General features: G+C 37.1%; 1 protein-coding gene and 1 long non-coding RNA gene across 2 annotated transcripts in view; one reads left to right on the top strand and one right to left on the bottom strand.

The window, feature by feature from the left end:
• LOC311437983 (uncharacterized protein) overlaps nucleotides 1–20,856 on the bottom strand; it is a 415,393-nt gene that overhangs the window by 73,449 nt on the left and 321,088 nt on the right. The window contains exon 8 of the mRNA XM_084521887.1: nucleotides 12,205–12,279. Coding sequence (XP_084378013.1) covers nucleotides 12,205–12,279 — 75 coding nt within the window. The remainder of the gene's footprint in view (nucleotides 1–12,204; nucleotides 12,280–20,856) is intronic.
• The window catches only part of LOC311437988, a 94,677-nt gene that overhangs the window by 69,526 nt on the left and 4,295 nt on the right, over nucleotides 1–20,856 (top strand). Inside the window, exon 5 of the long non-coding RNA XR_014693883.1 lies at nucleotides 9,324–9,437. This is a non-coding gene — a long non-coding RNA (uncharacterized lncRNA). The remainder of the gene's footprint in view (nucleotides 1–9,323; nucleotides 9,438–20,856) is intronic.

Below are 20,856 nucleotides of genomic sequence, written 5' to 3'. Positions count from 1 at the left end.
CAAAATGTAAGACATGATGTTACATGTGCTGAAAAAATCTGTCATGCTGCAGTGTTTAACACAAGCTGAAAGAACAGTATAAACTGCCAGTAAATATAAATGAAATGAAAACAAACACTGCAGTGCATGACTTCCTGTGGGATTTGATATTAATCCCCACTTATGAGGAATAGTCTGTACAACATATTTTCCCTAGGGGACTTGTGAGTTATCCAGCTAATCCTTTTTCAAGGCATATGATTTGTATCCGGCAAGAAATCACACAGAATTTTTTCAACCAGCTCCAAATATATAATATTGATAATGAAGTCTGTGTAGATGGATTTGTGTGGAAAAAAGAAAAACAACAACAAAACAAAACACACACACAAAAAAACAATATACACCTTGGAAAACAATGTGTTTGTTTCATTTTGCTTTGGTCTGCACTATAACTTTCAGATAAAGGTGTGGTTTTCACAGAATCACAGAACTGAACGGGTTGGAAGGGACCTAGAAAGATCATTGGGTCCAACCCCCCTGCCAAAGCAGGTTCTAAACATCTGATTTTTTTCTTTTAAGTTCTGTTTGGATTCAGTTCCTCTCCTTTATGTTTTCAACCATTTTCCTGTTACTACATATGTATTTATTGGATGTAAATCACAGATTAATCGTCCTAATGGTTTTTAGTCTTTTTGTTCTCTCTGTGATGGTTTTGAAGTCTCTTGTGCTTAACAGCATAGCTGTTTTCAGATTCTTCTGTCTGATATGTTCTCAATTCACATCCTAGTGACAGCATCTGTACCCTCCCTGTCCCCTGGAAGGTAAAAGATGAAAACCTCTCCCTTTGTTTCGATCACAGGTAGAAGGTTGTTTGCAGGATGTCATATCAGAGGATCCTTAAAGACACTCTGGATTAGCACCTTCATAATCTTTTTTAAAGTCTAACCACTCTATTAGATCAAGACTAGACACTTTAAAAGTTATACGTTCCTTTTCCATTTAAATAGAATGTTACTGAATTGCAACTAAAACTAACTTAATTCTGTTAGTTTGAATACTAAAACTGTTAGATGGACATTTATGAAGAAAATAATTTCTGTCCCTAGTGAGAAAAAATGTGAAGAAGGCCACTGTTTTAAGGGCTTGCTGCCAAAAAGTAGATCAGAAGTGTTTGGATGAAGTATTAGCTGGGGTTCAGTGCTTTCACAAAGTCTAAAGTGGGAGAATGGCCTGTGTTAGCTATTATTTCATTTCCTAAGCTAAGCCTGGATGTACTACTATAAGGCATTGTACATTTGTAGTTTGTGAAAAATACCTCATTTACTTCTCATGTTTGGAGACTGAAATAGAAAAATGCCTAATGTTGCATAGTTGTTACTCCTGGTAGTAACATGTATGTGGTACAATGGTAGCAAATATTGCAAAGAATAAATTTTGGCCTGAGATTACATGTATGCTAAGTATAGTAATTACATGGTTCAGCTGTTTATTCTAAGAGTTCAAATTTGTTATATTGCTGCTCATTTAAATAGGCATAACAAGGTGGAAAGGATCTAGGGATATTTAAAGTTTTTCCAAAATGATCTTTCTTTAAGCATGTTTTCCTATGCAGCTGGTGTCTCTTTAGTTCCAATGAGATGAGAATACTTGGAATAAAATCTTTCTTTGCTGATGGAACATAGACTGATTTTGTCTTTTTATTTGAAAAAATCAGATTACCATTTTTTTCTTTATTGAATGGTTTTGACACAGTAAGCATAGATACATAGTGCTGAACAACTTCAGAAAGGATGAGCACCTTGATCTCAGATGAATACAAAGGCACTTGTGATCTTTTGTGAATCACTTGGGAATGTAGAGATTTTAACTCTTATAGTAGTTTGTTGCAGTTGTTAGTTGCTTAGAGTAATATTCTTGGCTTTTAAAAAAACTTGCTTTGTGTTTGAGTGAGTTGAACTTCATATCTGTTAGTTTCCATGTGTAAGTGAAAAATGACACTGGGTCTTGTATCTTTGACTTACTGTATAAGGGTATAGCTTCTTTATTTAGTTTCTGCAGTGCTGAAAAAAGAAATTTTTTACCTTGTAGCCTCTGATTTTCTTATATTTGTTGTGTGTGTGTTTTTTTTTTTTTTTTTTTTTTTTTTTTTTTTTTTTTTTTGTACGTTCTACTAGTGGCAGAGTTTCAGATCCTGAAACCAGTGGCTTCCCAAGTTAATTCTGGGGATATTCAAGAGAAGCTGTAGATTTTATAAACCTCATTTTCTAATTCTTTTCATAAGGCTTTCGACTGTAATAACTTAGGCTGTCCCAGTTTTGGGACTTTTAGCTTGATATTTGCTGAGTTGAGAGAAGTACTATTTGCCTGGTCCTTTCTGCTGTTGCATACGCTAGTCAGTTCTTCATAGTAATGTCAGTTATTTATTGTCCATGTTTTCCAAAATGGACTTGAAACAACACAGAGATGATCCTGACTTCCTGTTGTTAAATAGGTCAAGTTTTTACTGGGAGCAAAATCCATTTACATTACTTATCGAGCTTCTGTTAACTTGGGTAGACCCTGAGCTCAATGTCAGGCCTGTAAGATGTTTCAAGCCTTTAGCAGTTCTGTAAACTTAAGATTCATATTTGGCTCAGGATGTCCATAAATTTAATAAAAAACAGGAAAGAATGTGTATGTCTACCAGTCAGGTTACTATTAGTTGATGGGTTTATTCCCTGACTGCTGGAAATGGAGTGTCATGAAATGCTCTTTGTCTCAGTCCAGGCACTTTCCTTGTATGTTAGACTTTGTTGTAGAAATAGCTCAATTTCTATAAGTCATCTTTTACATGTTCTGGTGAAGAAGGACAAGACAAGGAAGTAAAAAGAAGGGCATTCGCTATCAATTTTGGCTTTGTAAACTGCTTCTTGGAGGATTCCAACCTGGAAATTCTGTTGCAGGTAATGAGTTAATCAGTGTTATCTGCAATGTTATTTGCTTTTCCAAGTACATAAAGTACTTAGCTAAGAAATGTTTCTTATATATCATGCATTGAAGTCTCAATCCCAGATACTTTTAAAACACTCAATTCTTCTGATGATTTAACAACCTATACAACAGTCAGAATGTCTAGAAGGAGAATCCATTTGTTCTCCACACACCATCTCTCTAACAAAATAGAAACCAGTGGATGAAAACTCTGAGAATATGAAATTCTTGCTAATGTGAAGTTGGATTCATATGATGGTTAACTTGCTGAACACCAGGAACATAAGAAGTGCCAAGACTGTTTCCTCTCTTATAGTCTGTCTCTTTTACTCTTTTACCATATACTCTATCAAAAAAATCAGGGAGCACCTTTTCAATGCTTAAACTTTTGTTATCAATAGATAATCTTATATGATTCTAAGGACATTTTGTGCTCAAAGGTAGGGCTGCCAAACACAAGCTGAAAAAGAGAATGACTTCTCTGGTATACTGCCCACCATACACAAATTAAATTACTTAGAAATAAGTATAAAATTTGTAGTGTCAGGTTTTTGACACTGATTTGACTGCAAATGGACACGTTCACTCTTATGTAACGGTAAGTTTCAGGAGCCTGAGCTGTACTTAAAAATGAACTCAATGTACAGTTCCCTAAGGTACAGCTATTGTCATAATCTTTCCCTACTTCATCAGTAGAAACTTGAGCTAAGTAAAGTGTTTATTGTGTGTAAGCCACATAATAAGCACTCACATGTATGGAAGCTACCTATTAGACCCAAATTTAAGAAGCCATATGGGTAATGGATTGTAAAGCAGAAAGCTCTGTACCTCTGCCTAGTCCCAGTGTGTATTTAAATTCTAAAGCTGCAGAGTTGTCTGTTGGCACAGCTTTGTCAAAGTAATGCTGACCACTCTAGTGGAATCCTAACAAATTGAAATCATCTGGATGCACTGACAGAAGCCAAAAGCTGACTTTATATTGCTTTTTCCAACTGAGCAACCAGACCACAACACTGGACCATGTGGGTGGCCTCACCCACTTGCATATATGACACTTCTGGAAGTGAAATGGCTATGAAATCACTAACTGATTTACCCTCTATAAAACAGCCAGTTTGTCTTAGTGACTTAAAAGGCTCTGATGAGCCATCTTTATGGCTAAGATTCTCAAAATCAAGATGAGGAAAATTTGACAATTGTACAATTACCTACTTCATGTACAAAGCTTAAGCACTGAAAAACTTAGCTTACAGTTGGATACAGTCTGTGTATAGAGATGGTGTTGTGTTTATTTCTTAAAGACTAACTAGCATACTTGAATTGTGTTTTCCAGAAAAGCAATAATTATTCTGTGTAAAAGTTATTTGAGGAATTAGGGTAATCAATTAGATGAGCCTAGTAAATTTCACTTCATAGATTTTCAGGCTGTGTAATGATTTGTGTCACAAAGAGAGGACTAAAGACAAATATCTTATCATTAGTATAAATAGATGACCTTTAAATTTAAAAATAAATAAATGGTATAAATACAGGACCTTTAAAAGTTAAGGCCACAGGAAATGGAATTTGTCCCATTGTCTTAGCTTATTGCTTAAAATCTAAAGAAGAAATTATTTAAAGAATACCTGACAGTTGAAAGAGCATGATTCTGTAGTTGACTGAAAGGTACACAAAATGGTCTCAGAATTCATCAGGAAATTGATCTTGCCTGTTCCCGGAGCTCTGATAGTTTGGATAAAAATGGAAACTAGATCTTGCCGAACAAAAGCCTGTGGTGCCTAAACACCTTCTAATGATAAGGAATGAAATCCTGGTTTCTCTGAATTCAGTAACAAAACTCCCATTGAGTTAAACAGGGAATGGGTGGGGGGGTGAAGGTGGTGGGAGGGTGGTGATATGGGTTCACCAAGAGTATTTAGCACATGCTTTGAAGAATATATGATGAGTAAGAGCAGCAATTCATCCTGAGTGTTTTTTGAAGGTAACTGTTGTGAGGGAGATGAAATGTTGGTGTTACAAGTAGTGGATAAAATTGAAAATAGATTCATTCTTCCTGAGCAATTCTAACTAACTTTATATTATAATAACATGGAAGGACTCCAGTGGGGTATGGGAATCTTGAAAGCACTGAGTGAACATACAGTAGTATGATGTAAAATCTTGAAATCTTGTGGGTTTGTTTGTTTGTTTGTTTTTTGTTCTTCATAAGCACCCCATATTATAAATTGCCAAATCTGTGGTATCATTTCTGTTCATCTGTTGACAACGCATTTTTTGGATGCTTGCATTCATGGTTTGAGCTTCTTTCTAATACCTTTTCTACATTTGAAAGTTGATGTTGTCATGCACTTGTCCTGCTTCTGTTGGTATTTATTGTATATATGTGTAACAAGAAGTTGAAGGATACCAGATGCAGGCAGTAACAGCAAAAAGAGGAGGAAAAGGCAGGGTAAAAAGAACTTTTCCACCCTAATAGAAGAATTAAATCATGACTGCCTCAGAAGAGAATTGTTTCTTTCAGTAGCAGTCTAAACTCTGGATTATAGCGCAGCCAAGACATATCCCCAGAAACACAGCGAATGAGCATTGAACAGTGCTATATTTCTTTTATGAAAAACATTCTTCAAAAAGTGTGCATAAACGAAGCACACATGTTCAACTAAACTATTTTTTGGCTGTCTTGAAGTATTTGTTAACTCATTTGGATTTTTGTATGCATGTAACCTTTTAATTTCCATACTTCTTGAACTGTAGGCAGGTTTTGATTTTTCTTTCTCAATCATCTGTGCTTCATGGATTTTCAGAATTAGCCTATACAGTAGTTCAGTGGTTGCCATTATGATCTGAATGTGTGATAACTATTCTTGCAATATTCTGATAACTTTGTTAAAAGCTGAATTTTAACAAGATACTGTACATTAATGTGTATGTTAAATCTTGGTTAGTATTAGCAATGATAAACTTTTAACATTGTCAAGAGTGAGATTATGACTACAATTAACTTTGCAGCCCTTTACACACTTAATACCAGCATTAAATTTTCTTGTTTTCTATTGAAAAAATGGGCACAGTTGTGAGTGATTTTTTGTGAAAAGATCATTTCTACATATGAAGAAACTAAGCATCTCTTATTAACTATTGTCACTTGAAGACGATAATGCTTCATCCTGGGGAATAATCTGGAAGGTGACTGAATTCAGGAAGAACTTTATTTCTACTTTGTTTTGATGAACACTTTTTAAGGACCTGCCACTTCATCTTTCTCCAAAACCTAGTATTTGCCAGATGTCAACAGCAGCAGCAGGCAAGTATTCAGGAAATGTAGAGCCTGTTCCCAGAACTGCTGGTCATCAGCTTGGTCAGGTTCCTTCACTGATTCTATTTTTGGATTTCTTGCTATCCTGTGCTTTCTTTGCCTTGCCAGTTAAATTTCTTCAGATTGGAGTTGCTTTCTAATATGTTTTAAGAAAGTGTACGTTACAGTTGGGTCCCAGCCACTGTTTGGGCCTTAAAACTTTACTGTTTCAAGTCTTTATTCCTCAAAGTACTTTGCACATATATTTTCAGGAAGAGAATAATAGTGGAAATGAGACCGTTGCGCCTCCATCATGACTCCTTTGCTGTTTTCAAAGTCCTTCTGGAAGATATTGGAAATGTAGTCATGGGGTATGTTTCAAGGAATCCCAAGTTAAACAAGGAGAAGCTCTATGAAACCTTTCGATATTGTATACCAATTAAAAAGACATTTGGCTGAGGCTGATTTTCAGTTGCTGAGGTCTGTTTTTAAGTACCTAATTTGGTTTTTTGAATTTTTCCTATTAGAAGCAGTTGTCTAGTTTCAGGGTGCTGCTATGCTTACACAGAAATGCCCATTTTTGATTCTGTTCAGTAATAAATTACAAATTTATTATTTTACACAAAATAACCAGTCTTAAATATTTGGTAACTAAGACACATTCTTGGACACAGTAGTGTAAATTCTGTCAATCCCATAGAATTTATTATGCATATTAATAGTTAGACTTCCTTCCTTGTATTCCAGGTGTGGCAGTTCAAGGTATTAAGCATATTCACTAAAAGACTTCAAGAAGAATAAAAGGATGTTTTCTTGGTTATCAGACAGGACTGTTCTTTACCATAGCATTTTTTTATGTATCTCAGTCAAGCGATGCTTTTAGGGAGTTACTTCATTATCTGTCTTTTCTTTTGGAGGACCTAGCTGGAGACACAATGCTTTCATTTGCTGAAGTATATATAGTTGCAACTGATTGATCCATAGAGCTAAATAGTCTGAAGCAGGTACTTTGGACCTGAGATTTAGAACCAAAAGAAGGTAGATGTCTTTAATTCATGTGCTGTTACTATCTGTAAGAGCTGTTAATATTCCCTTAACTCATGGATATGTATTAAGGTAAAACCCCAGAATGTTATAATATGTATTACCAAAAGTCACAGAGGACTTAGTAATTCTGTTTTCAAAACTGGGCTTGGAAAGTACTTTATAAAGTCAGAGACAGTACACTAAACAATAAAGAGAACAAGTTTTGAACAGCTGCTACGCTAGTATTCCTTTGTATTCTTAGATGCAGGATCTTGTAGAAAATTGACAGATTTTAAGTAAGGAGACTGAATTAAGTTTATGCAGGCAACCTTCATTTTTTTTTTTTTTTTTCATTTCTACCTTTGAGGTCTTGAATTTATACTCCTCGTAACATCACTTTTTTAACAGTTACTTAATATATAATACCCAATAAGAAATTCTATACTTCTGATTATTGTGTTTGCAAAGCATACAATGCATATATATATAATTTATATATATATATATTTGCATATAAATGCACTTTGAATATTTGCAAAGTATACAATGCATGTGCATTCCTGAAGAAATAGACCAGGTATATTTGAGATAATCTAGATTATTTGTTGTTAAAGATTCTTTTTTTCTGTTGCTGACTATATATTCAGTTTGCCAAAGGAATTTATAGAAGTAGAAAAGAATGTCAAAGCCTGAAGTGGCAATTCCAAGTAATGATAGCTGTTTCTAATGTACTATGCTTTTTCTGCTGTACTGTACTGTTATTGATACAACTGAATGTCTGTCCAAATCTCTGTGGATTCAGTGATGCCTCAGGCAATTTTGTATCTCAAATGCAACAATCTGCCACACATACAGCCAAAAAGTTTGAGAACCTGCTCTAAATATCTCTGAGGTTGCAAATTCACGATCCAGGGCCATATGCTGTTGTAAGTTTCAGTATGCTGATGCAGAAGAGTTCAAACGTCCTGCACCTCATTGGCAGTAAACAGTAGACAAAGAGTGACCTGACTGAGGTGACTGCTTAGGGATTAGCGGCCCTACAGATGGCATGATGGAGAGCAATCAGAGGTTCTAGATTCATTGCAGCAGTGGCCAAGAGAGAAAAGTTGTATTCTGCTGACTTCTCCTTAAGTCTGTTTAAATAGGATAGTTAGTGACATGAAGGTAAATGAAATTATGAATGCAATATTATTGGTACAAGATGAAACTGATATAAGTTAGTCATGAATATGTGGTAGACTGAAAGTTCTGAAAGAACTCTGAGGAGGAAGCAAAGGTGTTTTAAAATCATGGAAGGGATTTTATGAGAGTGCAACACTTCATCAAAAGTATTTTGCTCTCTTGTTTCATTTAAAAAGCATGACTGTGTAGTCACTATATGCCTTGTTTTGCATTATTTTATAAGTAGCCTATTGATATTCTTGTTTGTCTATAAATGTCTGGGGGAAATATGGAGAATGTTTCATGTGATGGCTGTTCTTATACTCCAGAATAACTAATTGTTTGTGTTTATGTACATTATGGCATTCTGCGTAATGAAATCAGAAACAAGTATTTGATAAATATTTCCATGCAAACTAATATCTTGCCTAGCTTCTGTTTTTATGGTCAGGTTAAAGAAGTTCTATGGGTAGGAATAAATATCTTAAACTGAAATTAAAATAATTCTATACTTGTTTCTGACTTCAAAACAGAGATAACAGAATTTTGTTTTGTTTCTTGAAAAAGCATTTCTTTTGCTCACGCACAGCAAAGCAAACATAGAATAGATGCTCTAATACTGGTCCCCACGTCACTGCTGGTGGTTTCATATTGGGTAAATATGACTAATTTCAGTAGAGCTATTTCCAACTGATTTATAGTGACAGAAGAACAGAACCTGCTCTGTACAGGATGTTAGATACAACCAATACCAAGAAAAAGGATACCACAACATAGAAATTAGATGTCTCCATCTAATAGAAATTAGGCTTCATCTAATAGAAATTAGAGATAGATATCCAGAATTGCAATGCAGTTCCTGAAAGCTCTTCTCTTTACCTTGTTTCAGGTTTCCTTTTCACTCCATGCAGTAACTCTCCACAATATGGACTGAGACCTAATTGTCCATGTGTGTTCCTAGCATGTCAAACACGCTTTCAAGAGGAGCACTAGGAGTGTGCAGGTCAGTGCATCTTTAGAGTTTTTCAACAGACTGCACTATGGATACAACTTAATAGCTATAGGCAGTTTTCTTAAGCACTTTGATAATATATGACTAAAGAGGTATTCTGGCAATTTTGCTTTTGTTTCTATTTAACTGCAGAAAAAAAAAAAAAGGGAAAGAAAAAAATGTTTTGCTGAATTGCATGACCTCATGGGCCGTATTTCATGTTCCTCATTGAAATGTGGTTAAAATAATCTTGTATTTAACCAGATCCAAACCTTCAAACAGCAGCATTTTTTTTTTTAATGTCAACTTAAAAGACAGACCATTTCATTTTTTCTTTGGCTGCATCCATCAAATACTTACATACACAAAACATTCATCATTAATTAATATGAGCACTGTAATTCATATAAAACAATTATAGCATTTAGAGGCTTTAGAGGAGCTATTATTGCTGCCTTAGCCCTTTTAAAAAATATATTCCCCGAAGGACAAACTGCAATCCATTAATATGTATGTATTATTACTTTTTTGTAACTCCAAGACTGCTGATGTCTGTGAATATGGAAGCATTTATAGGTTATAGACGGTCTGTTAGTTGACTTGCAGTTCTAAGTGCAGTATTTTCTAAAACCTAAAAAGCAGTATTAATTACCCTCTGTCTGTAGTAAAGAATGTAATATTTTTTCTTCTGGAGATTTCACATTTCCTGTGATGCTGCAATAGCAACATTTGTTAGGTTATTTGGAGTAATTGGCAACATAGGGATAGAAATTTCTGGTTGACTGTTTATTGCACAAATTAATAAAAATCATTCATCTTACATCAGTCTAGCCTTTAAGCAGCTTTCATACTTTTTAGAATCTCAGTTCTGGGAGATACATTCCAGCAGAAGTTCACCCTCTTGTTGCATTGCAAGTGAAGGGCAGAATCTTTATGTGCAAAGGCTCATAACAGGAAAAATTGAGCTAATTCAATAATGTATATACTCCTCCCCACCTAAAACAAGGTATTTTTCATTTACTTTCTCTTTTATACTTTATTCAGCATTATTCCAATGTATCTTGTGTCCTAGCTGTTTAATGGGGTTGATATAAAAGGTTTGTTATGCACGTCTGGAACTGCAGGGAAATGATTGGCTCCTTTTAAAGATATTAAGTGTAGTCAGTTTGGTTTTTATAAATGAAGTAAAAGAACTACTTAAAAAATTTTCAATTCTTCTCCATGATCAGTCTATTGTCACATGCATTTGGCATTCATTATATGCTAGCCCCAGGCGCCTCCAGTCTTGTACTCAGGCCAGCAGTAATTTGGTTTATAGAGATCATATGGCAGGGAAACAGACCTTGAAAGACAGAACTCTAAGAAGCATATTTGATGAATTTCCTATGATTTGAGTCTGGGTTTATTCTTTCCTGTTGTGGAGCAGACACCCTACAGCACACGCGCTGAGGCCCGATGCGCCTGAGCAAGGGGCCAATTAAATGACAATATGCGCACTGTTTTTTCGCACATCTCGGGTTGCATTTCCTATCAGAAAAAGGGAAGGCATGATGGTAGGGGGAGGAGAGGAAGAAAAAGGGGGGTCTTGTAAAGGATCCAAATATGGGCAGGAAACCACACAGAGTGAAGGTTGCCTTTGTCATTAGCAATTAATGTAACCGCGAATACTGGAAAAAAATAAATGCTGCGGCTGCTAGTGGCACTGGCGTAGCCAGAGCAGCATGTCTTCTGTCTGCCCTTCTTCCCAGCAAGGCTGGCATCCGGGTGCAGCCAGCTCCAAGGCCTCTGCTGTTCCAGCAGATGAACCAGCAGTTTCTTAACCCTTATAGCCAGACAGATTCCAGTCCTTATTTGAACATGCCTAACAGGTTGTGCAAGTGTCAGGACTGGATCTCAGAACTTTCCGTAGCCAAATGGTTTCATATTGTCAGCCTTAATATTGCTCAGCCTATTGAGCATTGTCAATCTCTTGACATGTGTGCTAGAGTCCCTTGCAGCTTTATGGGCTGTAGTGTGACCTCATGCTCTTGGATACTGTGGGAAATGTCTTCATATATGTCACTGAATGACAAACTAGACTTCAGCTGAGTGGGACTAAGCTGGTGAGGTTGGATTTTGATACCCTTTCTTACATTCAGCAACATTTTCATCACTGGTATCATCAATGGGATGCTGTAAGTGAGGAAGGTACTAACCTCAATGAGTGAACAGATGTAAGCGTAGCCAAAAGCATGCAGTTATGCTTCCCTCTCAGGAATCCCTGGCCATTTTGGGTCTTTTCACCCAAGTGTTAGCACAGGCACACGTGCATGCATATAGGGAAAAGTTCACTCTGGGGTTTAAGGCCCTAATTTCTTTGATGGTGTCCAGAGACTATCTAGCTCCTTCTGGGGTTTTTAAAATTGATTTTAATTCCTTTTTCCCTCCTCACTTCTTTCCTTTCTCTTTCTATTCTCTCTCTGCCCTCTTCCCCCCCCCCCCCCCATCTTTTTGTAGTAGTTTATAAACGCCACTTTTCATTAATGTGACCAAAATGTCATCAAGTAGTTTAATGCTCTTTAATGTCCTTGTATCGTTTACGTTTTTTGAACAGCGTGGAAATGAATCCCATCTGTGGGTTTGCTAACATCAAAAAAGTTTGACAGGCTATTTAGACGTGCTACTTCACATTGCATTAGCGTGTACAATGTCAGGGAGGCAGGAGCCAGAGTGAGGCCATACCATGCCACCTCACTCCTGACCCCTCCTATAACTGCTCAGAAAGCGACAGATCACTTACCTCAGAAAATCAAAGTCAATTGTGAAGTATTGTGGCCTGGACAGGAGCCCAGAGGCCTCAGGAAAAGTGTGAAGCCTAAATGAAAAAAAAAAAAAAAAAAAAAAAAGGCAAAATCATTCCTTTAAAAAAAAAAAAAAGAAAAGGAAAAAAGAAAAAAAGAAATCAAACCCATTCTTTCTTCCCTGCTAGAGCAGGGAATGTCATCTGGTTACATTGTTCAGTTGAGGGGGTTGGGGTATTATTGTTTATTTGTTTTTGAATAGTGGACATCTGAAAAATAATGTTCCTAAAATAAGATATACTGTGTCATCTTATTATTAAGGCCTATTCCTGCTCTCGGAAAGGCTTATTGTGCTTTTTTTTCAACACTTAGACTTTATAAAGTGATACGTAAAGCTTATGTGTAAAGTACCCTATGAAAGTTAATACATATAAGGAAACTATAATTTCATATATTGTCAATCCATATTTGAGTTAATGTCTCATAAACAAAGCTCATGGATTTAACTCGTTCTTTAGTATGTGATGGGTGTATTTTAAATTTATCTGGCTTTGTGCCATGAGAGTCCCTTTTTAAGGCATTTACTGTAAAAAGAGATGGGGCTTTTCATTTCAGGAAAACAAAAGCTTCTGTTCTTCCTGAGACATGGGGAACAGCAGAGAGTGCATTTTAACTGTTAATCATTATAGATAAATGGATAATAATTTCCACCTCTGAGTGCACTAGGATTTACTTGCGAGTTTTTAAACCCTCCCACATAGTGCATTTGCATACACAAATATGATTTAATTTTAAGAAGGAATGTAAATAAATAACCTTGTATAGTGGCATCAAGTTTTCAAAGCCAAGGTAATATTTTATAAGCATAAAATAAAAATGCCTTTAAGGCAATTACTGTGAGTGCACCAGGTCTTTAGTCTTTAAGAACAAGGTTTGTGAGAGGTAACATACAATTCTGTTGCTTGTTGTATTGTGCTGAAAGGTGAAACAAAGTACAAAAACAGTAAATAATAAACCTTATTTTGCTTTTAAATTGGTAGCATCATGATAATTTCACTAAAGCCGGATGAAATCGGCACCATTTCATGCCCTGGTCTAAGCACTGTTTACATGGAGTCAAGATACAAACATAATGAAGGAAACAATCAAGATTTCATTTAAATTCAGTTAGCAAACACGTGCATTCAAGCTGCAATTCTAATTGTTTGAACTTTTGGTCTTTACACTAGATGTGAATAAGGAGGATAGACTCTTACATTTTTTTCCCCAAAAATGTCAAGCAAAAGAAACATATGGATTTTTCTTAAACATTTCATAGGGGACATGGAAACAAACTCTAAAGTTTATATTAGAAACATTTTCCAAGTATCAAAATTGAATATTTTCACTAATGATGACACACATTCTCTTATCCTTTTAAAATCTGAAATATAGTTTCATGTGTGTTCGATACAGGAAGAGTAAACCATGTACTCACAAAGCTGTAGTTCTAAAAGAAAGCTGTGAGGCTTCATTGGAAAAGTAGCACACAAATTATGGATTGCTATTAGAGTGAGAATTTGTCTTCTTTACGAGCATATATGCACATGCACAGAACTTGTTTAGGAAGAGAGAACAGATTCCTCTAAAAAAAATATCCTGGCCATGAAGAAACCTCAAAAGTTGCCGTGTAAGCAAAGCTACAGTGCAAGAGCTTAGTCTTGAAGTTGTTCTTAATCACGGTTAGAATCAAGGAATGGCTTGTGTCTTTCCAAATGTGCTATCAGAACTTTGGAATAGTTTAATTGGGTACTTGCACCTATGTGGGGGCAGTAGATGCAAGACCTGACACAGGATGCTGCTTACTTCAAGCTATGTGTGATATTGTACTGGGCCTCACTCACCATTGCTTTGCTTTCTGTTAATTACACCACCTCTAGTGGATATGAAATGATACCCTCTTGAATACAATGGGGGTTGCAGCCATTAATACTCAGTAAGATCAGAAGGGGTGTTAAATATGTCATTTACTGTGGGCTAGATGACAGATCCAGCCTCAAGGTGGGCTTAATTATACCTGAACTGCTTGCTTTAAACCCAGCAAGCTTGGGGATTCTGCAGCAATCATTTATTCAGGTACTAGCCTACCCTTGCTACTGGAGGATTGTGTTCCCTAATGTCCAAACTAAAACTTCTTCAGTGCAATTGAAGCCTGCCTTTTTGTATCTATAGTGGACAAGAACAAATCATTAGTCCCTACTTTGGAGCCATCTTTTATATATATGAGTGTATATATATATATATATAGAAATATGAATATTGCCTTCATACCTTCCCCTCACTCTTGTTTTGTGTAGACTAAATAATTCTAGTGCTTTAAGTCTTCACAGACTCTGTTTTCCAGTTCACTCTTGGTTTCCAGGGGGCTAGTGTAGGCAGCTTTCTAATAATATGTCGTGCCCCACTCCACCCATTGTATTCCAGTTGTGGCAAAACCACATTGTGAAGTGTAGAAATTCTTATGTGACTTTCTGGTGATGGTCTTGTTTATACTTATTCCTGTGTACTGTTTGTTTGTTCGTTTTTCCTTCTGTCCCCAACAGTGGCACTGCTGACTAAACTTCTGCTTGTGACTCATGACACCTACTTTTTCAATAATTTCTGGGAAAAATTGCTACCTCTGGATCTTTTCCAACAGGATTTTAGAACATCAGGTGTTCCAATTTTATATGTTTATTTTTGTGTCATTTTGAATTCTTATTCTGATGCCTGCAGCCTCTCCTAGTTAGTTGGCAGTTGCAAATTTAGTGCATGCTAATTCATTACTAAGGTCATCTTCTTTGTGCTGTGTACTAAACTTTCTAGATTTTCCTGTAATTTCTTCTCTCTGATTTCTTAGAAAGCACTGTCATAGAATTTATGTATTTATTTGTTTATTTTGCAACATAGCACTTTCTTAGCTTGTGTTGTGTTTGGGCCTTAGATAAGCAGAGTTAATATGTAAGATCTCAGACTACGTTGGTAGTTAAAAAAAAAAAAAAAAAGAGTTGCAATGACCTCAAGTAGGTAATAATGAAGATTTTCTGTTTCTGAATTTAAAATGGGATTACACTGGTCATAGAAGGCTGCACAGATGAAAATGAGCTATTTGCGAAGTTGTATAACTCAGGAGATGAGGCATTTGACTGCATTTTTTAAAATTTGTGTATATGAAACTGAATTGTAAGTGCTAACCTTTGCAATCTATCTGGATTATTTATCTATGAAGATAACAAAAGAGAAGAAGCTTCTATAAAATTTGGAACATTTTTTCCCCATCATATAACATTTTTATGGAAATGAAGGAAAATAGTATTGTTTTGTAGCATTATTAAACATAACTTTTTGTGATGAATAGGCTTGATGAGACTTGAATGTTTTAGAGAACAGTTAAATTTGCAGATGAAAATGTTCTTCTCATTTAAAGTTTTAAAAATATTCAGTAAGATGACTATTTATTGAAAAGCATTCATTTTTCAAGAGAACATATGTTTAATCAAAAGCTTCTCATTAGAAAAAGGTTTTGTTGAAATATTCTTGACCAGCTATAATCATGCACAAGGGTTCTACTGCCACAGAGTGCTTGATACTTAAGCCCAGTTCAATTCTATCAAAAATGAAAATGTGAAGACAGGAAGACAACAGATGTATCTTCTTCTTTGCTCTTAGGCCACTGATGGGAGTTTGGTCTCTTGTAAAATCTACAGCAGATTCAGAATAGTTGCACAGGCAAATTAATCTGTACTGGATTAAGAATTAATAGACTAATGGGAGGGGGATTTTGAAGTCCAGAAGCATGTTGTCTATATCTCTGATATATGACAAATTTTGAGATGTTAGTGGCAGATGAAAGAGGGACAGGAAAATTGTTTTAAAACCAGTGAAAGCCTAGTAGTACCATCAATAGTACAGGGGAGTGGCAAGAAAGTGGGCATGATGTTCTCTTCATAGGCTTGTTTCTGAGAACACAAATTGCTTTTGCTTGTGTCAAATAACAATTTTCTTTTTGGTGCAGGATGCAGTTTTTATACCCGTAGTGAATATTTTCGTTGAACATAGAAACAATCTCACCTAAAGACATTTGATTTGTTTTGGGAAATCACAGAATCATATAGGTTGGAAGAGACCTCCAAAATCACCTAGTCCAACCTAACACTAACAAGTCCTCCACTAAACCCTATCACTAAGCTCTACATCTAAACGTCTTCTAAAGACCTCAGAGGGATTGTGACTCAACCACTTCCCTGGGCAGCCCATTCCAATGCCTAACAACCTTTTTGGTAAAGAAGTTCTTCCTAATACCCAACCTAAACCTCCCTGGTCCAACTTTAGCCCATTCTCCCTCATCCTGTTACTAGGCACAAGGGAGAATAGACTAACCCCCACCTCGCTACAACCTCCTTTAAGGTACCTGTAGAGAGTGATAAGGTCGCCCCTGAGCCTCCTCTTCTCCAGGCTGAACAATCCCAGCTCCCTCAGCTGCTTGCTCTCCAGACCCCTCATCAGCTTTGTTGCCCTTCTCTGGACTTGCTTGAGCACCTCGATGTCTTTCTTGTAGTAAGGAGCCCAAAATTGAACACATTACTTGAGGTGCGGCCTGACCAGAGCTGAGTACAGGGGGACGATCACCTCCCTAGCCCTGCTGGCCACACTGTTTCTTATGCAAGCCAGGATGCTGTTGGCCTTCTTGGCCACCTGAGCACACTGCTGGCTCATATTCAGCTGACTATCCACCATCACTCCCAGGTCCTTCTCTGCCTGGCAGCTCTCCAACCACTCATCTCCCAGCTTGTAGTGCTGCTTGGGGTTGTGCCCCATGGGGAGGACCCGGCACTTGGCCTTGTTGAACTTCATGCAGTTGGCCTCAGCCAATTGGTGCAGCCCATCCAGATCCTCCTGGAGAGCCTTCCTACCCTCAAGCAGATCGACACACGCACCTAACTTGGTGTCATCTGCAAACTTACTGGAGGTGCACTCGATCCCCTCATCCAGATCATCGACAAAGATATTAAAGAGAACTGGCCCCAGTACTAAGCCCTGGGCAATTCCACTAGTGACTGGCCTCCAACTGAATTGAACTCCATTCACAACTCTTTGGGCCCGGCTATCCAGCCAGTTTTTAACCTAAAGAAGTGTACGCCAGTTGAAGCCGTGAGCAGCCAGTTTCTTGAGGAGAATGTTGTGGGGAATGATGTCAAAAACCTTACTGAAATCAAGGTAGACCACATCCATAGCCTTTCCCTCATCCACCCAGCACGTCACTTTGTCATAGAAGGAGATCAGGTTCGTCAAGCAGGACCTGCCTTTCATAAAACCATGCTGACTGGGCCTGATCGCCTGGTTGCCCTGCAAGTGCCATGTGATGACACGCAAGATAATCTGCTCCATGAGCTTCCCTAGCACTGTAGTCAAACTGACAGGCCTGTAGTTTCCCAGGTCTACCTTCTGGCCCTTCTTGTAGATGGGCATCATGTTTGCTAGCCGCCAGTCAACCGGGACCTCACCTGAGAGCCAGGACTGCTAATAAATTATGGAAAGCAGCTTGGACAGCTCTTCCACCAGTTCTCTCAGTATCCTCAGGTGGATCCCATCTGGCCCCATTGATTTGCATACATCCAAGTGCTGTAGCAGGTCGCCAACCATTTATTTCCTCGTGGATTGTGAGGGCCACATTCTGCTCCCCATCCATTTCTACCTGCTCAGGGTGCTGGGTATCCAGAGAACAGCTAGTCTTGCTGCTAAAGACTGAGGCAAACAAGCCATTAAGCACCTCAGCCTTTTCCTCATCTCTTGTAACTATGTTTCCCCCTGCATCCAGTCAAGGATGGAAAGTCTCCTTAGTTCTCCTTTTTGTGTTAATATATTTATAAAAACATTTTCTGTTGTCTTTAACAGCAGTAGCCAGACTGAGCTCCAGATGAGCTTTGGCCTTTCTAATTTTGTCCCTGCACAGCCTTACAACATCCTTCTAGTCCGCCTGAGGAGCCCATCCTCTTTTCCAAAGGTCATAAACCTTATTTTTTCTCTTAAGCTCTAGCCAGGCTGTTCAGCCAGGCTGGTGGTCTTCTGCACTGGCTTGTCTTTGGGCACATGGGGACAGACCACTCCTGCGCCATTAAGATTTCCTTCTTGAAGAGTGCCCAGCCTTACTGGACTCCTCTGCCCTTCAGAACTGCCTCCCAAGGGACTCTGACAACCAGTGTCCTGAACAGCTCAGAGTCTGCCCTCTGGAAGTCCAAGACAGCAGATTTACTGATCCCCCTCCTGACTTCACCAAGAGTAGAGAACTCCACCATTTCTTGGTCACTCTGCCCAAGACAGCTCCCACCACCACAGTGTCTCCTACCAGTCCTCTGTTTGTGAAGAGAAGGTCTAGCAGGGCACCTCTCCAGTAGGCCCACTAACCAGCTGCAGCAGGAAACTAAACAGGTTTCCTGATATGTAATGAAATACTGAAATGTATTTCATTACAGAAAATTGTTGAGGAAGAATAGTGTTTTTCATTGTTTTTGCTGCATAATAGTGAATGTGTTTTTGAATATCTCCATTTTACACTTGCTTGTCAGTTCTTTTTTCCTTTTTGGTTTTTTTTTTTTTTTTTTTTTTTTTTTTGGCCACAACACCTAAGCATATGATTTATTCCATTTTCATACACTTATAAAAATATTATGCTAGGTGTGAATGCCCAGTAAAATATATAACGATCAGATTATTTACATGAACTGTAACCCTAGAATAATCAGGATTTATTATGTGAATGAAGAGGTCAGCAACTGCCAGTTTGACCTCAATTCTTTGAACAATGTTGCTTGATGAAAAACCTTGGTTATAAAGCTTGTTAGGCGCCTGATGTGGTAGTAGTTATAACAAGGACAAGACAAGGAGGGCTTGAAGGGTATGTAAATTAAATGCAAGCATGCAGCCCTGTCATCTGCTGTTCCTAACACTTCAACATAAAAAAATAATTAAAAAAAAAAGTGCAGTTACCTCCATATAGTGTTACAATGTTGCTCCTATTTTGTAAGGCGTGTCTGATTTTATATATATATATATTTATACATATGTATATGTGTGTGTATATACATATATACATCAATTAAGCTGTCATGTATCTACATCAAGACATTTGCTTGACAGATAATGTAGGGTCGGGCTTGAATATTACTTGCAGCACACTTCACATTTCTGGAAAGTAAAATACAAGTGAAACAATTGGTGAATGATAAGGCAGCTTGGGGCATAAAAGGAGTGGTAAAGGGAAGAGGAGGAACATCTCAAGTATCAAAAAAAACTTGTCTGCCTGGGTGCAGTGAACCAAGTCCTCTGTCCCAATGTACTGATTTGCAACATATCAAGTATAGCATTTTCTGAAAAGAGTTTTGACCTTTGATAGAGTTAAAAGAATCCACTGTACCTATGAGGACATTAAATAGAATAACCTAGTTAAGATGTTTCGTCTTTCATGCTTAATAAGGGATTGATTTCACTCCAGTAATATTCTGAGGACTCTCTATTTTATAACAGGGCACATGAATCAGTGTGGAAAGCAGAACCCCCTCCTCCTTACTAAGACACTAGAGCTTGAAGTAAATTCAGATTTTAAAATGTGATCTATTCTTGTATACTTGGGAGAGCAGATAATCTTTTTTTTTTTTTTTCTTTTCTTTGTGTGCCACAAGAATGCCTGTTAGTGCTCTACCAAATATTTGACATTACAGTAAAAGATCAAAAGATTTTTAATTCATATATGCATTCACATGCACCATTAAAAGAAAGTAAATCATAAATATCTCTTTAAATCTCTCTGACACGCACTCTTTACAGTTGTAGAAGATTGCTGAGGCAAAATTTCACAATGTTCATAAATGGAATGAAGTACATGTAGAGGATCAGAGATGTATAACATTTTATCTGCATTTATTTTATATAAAGGTCTCATAACACAGAAGTGTAACAGCTAGGTAGATTCTTAGATGATCCTGAACATGGTAGTACTTAAAGCTCATAGCAGTCCTGAATGGACAAAAAGCTATTGAAACTCAACATACATTACTGGAGTACTCACAGAAGAAACAACTTTTAGCCCAGCTAATAAAATACTTCATTCTGATGCAAATAAAATGCCTACTGAATTGTATAAAGAAATACCATTGTCTAAGTAGTTCAACAGTATCTTAAAAGGAATTAGATTCATATTGAAAGATACCCTTGAAGTCTTTTAAAATGCATTGGTGCTTATTTTGAGTTATATACTCTAATAAAGCTGTCATCATTTTGGCTTCCCTTTTTAGCAAAACTTTAAGAATCCCTGTGAACTGGTTTGAATTCATTTTGGTTGGAGATTCTCTCTCAATCTCAGCAGGGGTAGTAGGCTATGATTCATAACATACGCTTTAGTTGGAGTCTCCTATTCCTATTTGGACTTGTCAGTTTACCTGAATAGTTTTCTTTCTTGTAAAATGCCATAAAAAGTCACTTGATTTACTGAATTCTTGACAGCATTCCATGGTTAGTATTAGGTTTCCTCTCTAAAACACAAATGTAGTTGTAAAATTGACTGTAGAAGAATTTGCTTTTTGTGAACAGCACAATGTCTAAGGCACAAAGAGAGCATCAGGAAATGCTCCCCTGAA

This window comes from Aythya ferina (genome assembly GCF_964211825.1).
Source record: "Aythya ferina genome assembly, chromosome: 5".
Taxonomy (NCBI): Eukaryota; Metazoa; Chordata; class Aves; order Anseriformes; family Anatidae; genus Aythya; species Aythya ferina.
The sequence above is the reverse complement of the archived record's forward strand: the minus strand, read 5'-3'. Positions and strand labels throughout refer to the sequence as shown.